General features: G+C 30.4%; 1 protein-coding gene across 1 annotated transcript; it reads right to left on the bottom strand.

Moving 5' to 3' along the window:
* Positions 1-421: 421 nt before the first annotated feature.
* LOC128163248 (superoxide dismutase [Cu-Zn]-like) lies at positions 422-4,087 on the bottom strand. Its single transcript, XM_052826789.1, has 6 exons — positions 3,931-4,087; positions 2,191-2,277; positions 1,858-1,952; positions 1,521-1,684; positions 790-907; positions 422-582 (listed from the first exon to the last, which is right to left on the bottom strand). Exons 1-6 carry the CDS (start codon positions 3,968-3,970, stop codon positions 508-510), a joined length of 579 nt encoding a protein of 192 aa, XP_052682749.1. The 5' UTR covers positions 3,971-4,087; the 3' UTR covers positions 422-507.
* Between the last annotated feature and the right edge of the window lie 217 nt (positions 4,088-4,304).

Here is a 4,304-nt window from a genome sequence, read left to right as displayed (position 1 = left end):
TTCATTTCACATTAATGGATATTGTGTCTTTATATAGGTACAATATTGATTTCTGATTTAAGCTTAGAGACCGTTTATTTTGGGTCTGGGATTTATTAATAATGCATACCTTGATGTCTTATTATCACCCATCGAACTACCCATTAACAAGGGAAGGAGAAGCAAACATTTTTTCGGTTCATATATCTTAAATTTGAAAACATTGTATTAATAAGCGTCTCCTTGTAAATTATGCACTTTTGCCGTATAATTTACAATGTTTTTAGAATATATTTACTTGATCCAATCATGGATTTTGTGACACGAACATATACAAATGTATGTCACTTGATTATATAAAATCCTGTTTCAATCTAACATACGATTCTTGTATTATTCCAAGTCTAGGGATAAGTAAACCTTTTTATAACAATAAACAATGTTTGAATTTTTTTTTGTAAGTTTTTATTTCTACTGAAGTTCGATATAAATGATAATCTTTTATTTAGAATGGTCCGTTATGATCATCTAGTGGGCATGAGAGCGACCAATGACGCAGCAAGCGATGATAGCGGTGTGAGAGGTGTGGTCTCCCTGGAGAATCTGCACAGATAAAAAGTATTTATGATTATGTAAAATACAGTCATTTTGTGCATTTCTAACAATGATAGCTTAAAAAATTTTGTGAGATAAACAAAGAAAAACTTCCGAACTTCAAAATTAAAAAAAAATATGAATATCACATTACATAACATAAACTTTGCACATGTAATGGTAATGAATTAAATCAAATCTTTATGATGTACTCACAGCCAATGATCGGCCAAGAATTCCGTCTGTATGTCCGATGGTGAGCCAATCGAAAGTCCTGGTAGCATTCACATTTCCGTGGTCGTCGTCATGGAGATCTCCGAGGTCACCGGGGTTACTGATAATATAAAAACAGGAATATTTTATAAATATACATCTTCTTTCTTCAGAAAACGATTATCATCCATTTTTACATGAAACATTTGTTACAGTTATTTATTTTAACCAAATAATAAATATTGAAAATCATGGTGTTTCTGCAAGCTTCTAATTTAATTGTAGAAATATTATAACTGGTTCATTAACTCAGTTTGGCAATATTAATTTCGATGAGATGCATCTATCTGAAGCCTGAGTATTGGCATTTGGTACTCAAGAAAAATTGGATGAGTTGAATTAAACTAAAAATTATGTCATGTCAAAAAATGTCATTGTTATCTGCTCACTTTGATACAAAATTTAGGATAATAAAAGTTTACTGTGCACTTTTTAAAATTAAATGAAACATATCTTGTTTTGTAAATGTTAAAAGACAACATATTCTTTTTTTTAATTTTTCAAACAGTTTTCAGGCCTTTTGAGAAAAAAATATCGGCATTTCTATTTAATTTCTTGTGTTTTTTTTTTACAGTATATGTATTATTTACAAATTATACATTATGAGTTTTGTTTCTAAACTTATGAAATAGTACTCATCTTGAGATGAAATCACAAATTTGAAACCGACTTACTCGTGGTTGGGGGCGTGCTCATTATGGTACAGTTCTCCAATGGTGTCACAGCCATGTTCCATATCTCCGTACTCGTGGATCTGAAGTCCGTGGTTGTGATCAGCAAAGTCTTCACTGACGTTGAATCCGGACAGACAGAAGCTCATTTCCAAAGGTCCGTCTCCCTACAAAAATGTTCATTCATTTACTTTGAATTGTACTGGTGCTAGTACGGTCACTCTGCATAAATTGTTTTAGTGCTGTTTAACTGACACATAAGGCGACGGAAAAACCTTGCTATTTTACATAATTATTTTACATAATTTGAATTATACACAGTAAAGAAAACGCAGCATACCCGTTGATGCATTTCGATGCTTCCATGGACCCTATGGTGGAGGTTGCCTGGCATGAAGTGGTTTGGTTCCATCTCGCATTGAGCATAATGCATGGCTAAAATGTATGATATGTATATAAAGGCACCATTAAGACAGGTCCAATTTCATTGAAGAGTGGATTGTCATATGACGACGATAATATAAAAAGGAATGTTACTGTCGTTTGTCAATCAAATATTTGAAACAAAAAACTAAAGGGAGAGAACGTGACACGATTTGTAAAAAAGAGCAATATTCATTATGCACAAACTTGAAAAATAAATGTTTAGTTCAAAAAGTAAAAGTGATCTTACTGTTTTCGTAGTTGGAATCTCCATCATCAGAAAGGTGAAGATAAATGTTCACATTGGCTTCATTTCTAGCAGTGGCAGACACAAAACCTAAAAAATCCAACCAAACGTAATTGCTATAAACTTTTGAATGCAAAATCATGATAGTGTTAGTTAACAGAAACAAAGTGGGATTATTTTCTACAACAGTCATCTCTCTCATTTTCGGTCGAAAAGACCTATTGTTTTCGTTCTGTTTAATTATTATTATTCTTCTCGACAAAGTTTCGTCGGCGATGTTTTGATAACGGAACCTTAAAATAAAAATTTAATGCTAAATTCTTTTAACAACCGTTTAGTTCTACCGTATTTCCCTTTATGGACTTCAGATCTATGTACTTCTGGTTTACACATGCAAAATACAAAATACTAAAAAGACCCTTGCATCTTTTTCATTTTCTGATTATAAACCAAGAAATTTTGGATTTAGATATTTCATAGTATGATATACAAAATCGTAAGCAACAACTTTCTCTTACTGTTTTCAAGATAGTAGACTTCAAAATATGAAAAAAGGGGGGATGAGAAAGGTAAAAATGGAAAGAACCACCAAATTTGTTAAATGAGGAATGGGAATAATAAAAAAATTATGGTCAGTAGGGTCACTTTTTTACTTCTTATAAGAGTTTTATGGGCGTGAATATTGCAACTTTTTAAAAGTTGAAAAAATGATTTAGAAAGAGTTAACTCGCTTTGCTTAATGAATGTAGAACAGATATAATCTAGGTATACCAAGTTTTTCTATTCGAGAAATGAATACTTACTTTTTATGATTTTTTGGAAGTATTCTTTTAGAAAATAAATATTTAAGTTTAAAGTTCTGAAGTTTATCTTTTTAGTGACATTGCATTACCTATAAGATTATATTTAGGCAAGTGATTATGCCAAGGCGGTGAAAAATTTGTAAATAAAAAAAAAACAACACGATTTTACCTGACATTTTCAATCAAAAAAGGGAAAGGGGATGTCGAAAAGCCCTTACTTTTTGTTGAAAACAAAAAAAGTTCTAGTTTGTTTTGTTTTTTATCTTACGATATTAAAATGTAATGATTGATAGACAAATATCAATTTTGAAACGGTACGTCATATACGATGTGTGAGAGAGTTATACCAGACAATAATTAAGAAAATATTTAGTTAGTAAAATCATGTACATTCTAATCTGTCATTTATCTGCCATTTTATTTCTTTACAATAACCTTTACAATATGTCATGTATTGTTTCAAGTTTTGAATAATCAAAAAACAAATCCCATAAGACAGTGCAATGACTATAGATTAATAATTATTCTATGAGTTATTCTTTAAAGATAAATCAGTGCTTGTTTAATGGTTCTTAATATTACTTCTTAATTCTAAGTTTTGGCTTCATTTGCATAGAAAAACCACATTTGCTTATTGTTTTGTTTTATTTATATTTTGAAATAGCAAAACATTTTCATCAACAAAATTTAAACATAAAATTGATGTGTGCAGATTTAAAAACAATTTTAGAATCAAAATCCCATCTTCAATTACATATTATAAAAAGTTTAGTTTAGAAAAACAATCGAGCATATTATTTTATCTTTAACAGGTTGCAAATTTTTATTTGCATATTATATATTTATGCCGATGTTTAAGCTCCCCATATAAGACATGGATTTATGATCAATTTGTAGAAGTAGCGATTGATAATTACTGTAAAATAAGATGTGGACTTACCGGCTAGAGCAGCCAAACCAAAAACAATCAGGGAGTTCATCGTCAAAGTTGTACCTCAGGATTCTCTCACACAGACGATCTTCTGGTAACGGACAAATTTAACAAGTCAGAGCTGGTCTTATATATCCATCACTTGAGTGGATACATCCAATTAATTTTGAAGTGAAGGCCAAACACTTAAAACAAAAAGCATATTTTTAAAATAAAAAAATATGTGTGTCTGACATTGAAAAGTAAAATGTGCTTGACTGCAATATTAAAGTGTTTTTTCTCTTTCTTTTTTGTTCGAATTGTTGTGCAAACTATTTCTGTTTTTCACAAACCCCTAGATGAAATAAATACTAAGTGTTCTATATTTATACGTATTAATCTTA

This window comes from Crassostrea angulata, chromosome 9 (genome assembly GCF_025612915.1).
Source record: "Crassostrea angulata isolate pt1a10 chromosome 9, ASM2561291v2, whole genome shotgun sequence".
Classification (NCBI taxonomy): Eukaryota; Metazoa; Mollusca; class Bivalvia; order Ostreida; family Ostreidae; genus Magallana; species Magallana angulata.
Note: the sequence above shows the minus strand (reverse complement) of the source record. Positions and strands in the feature narration are given on the sequence as shown.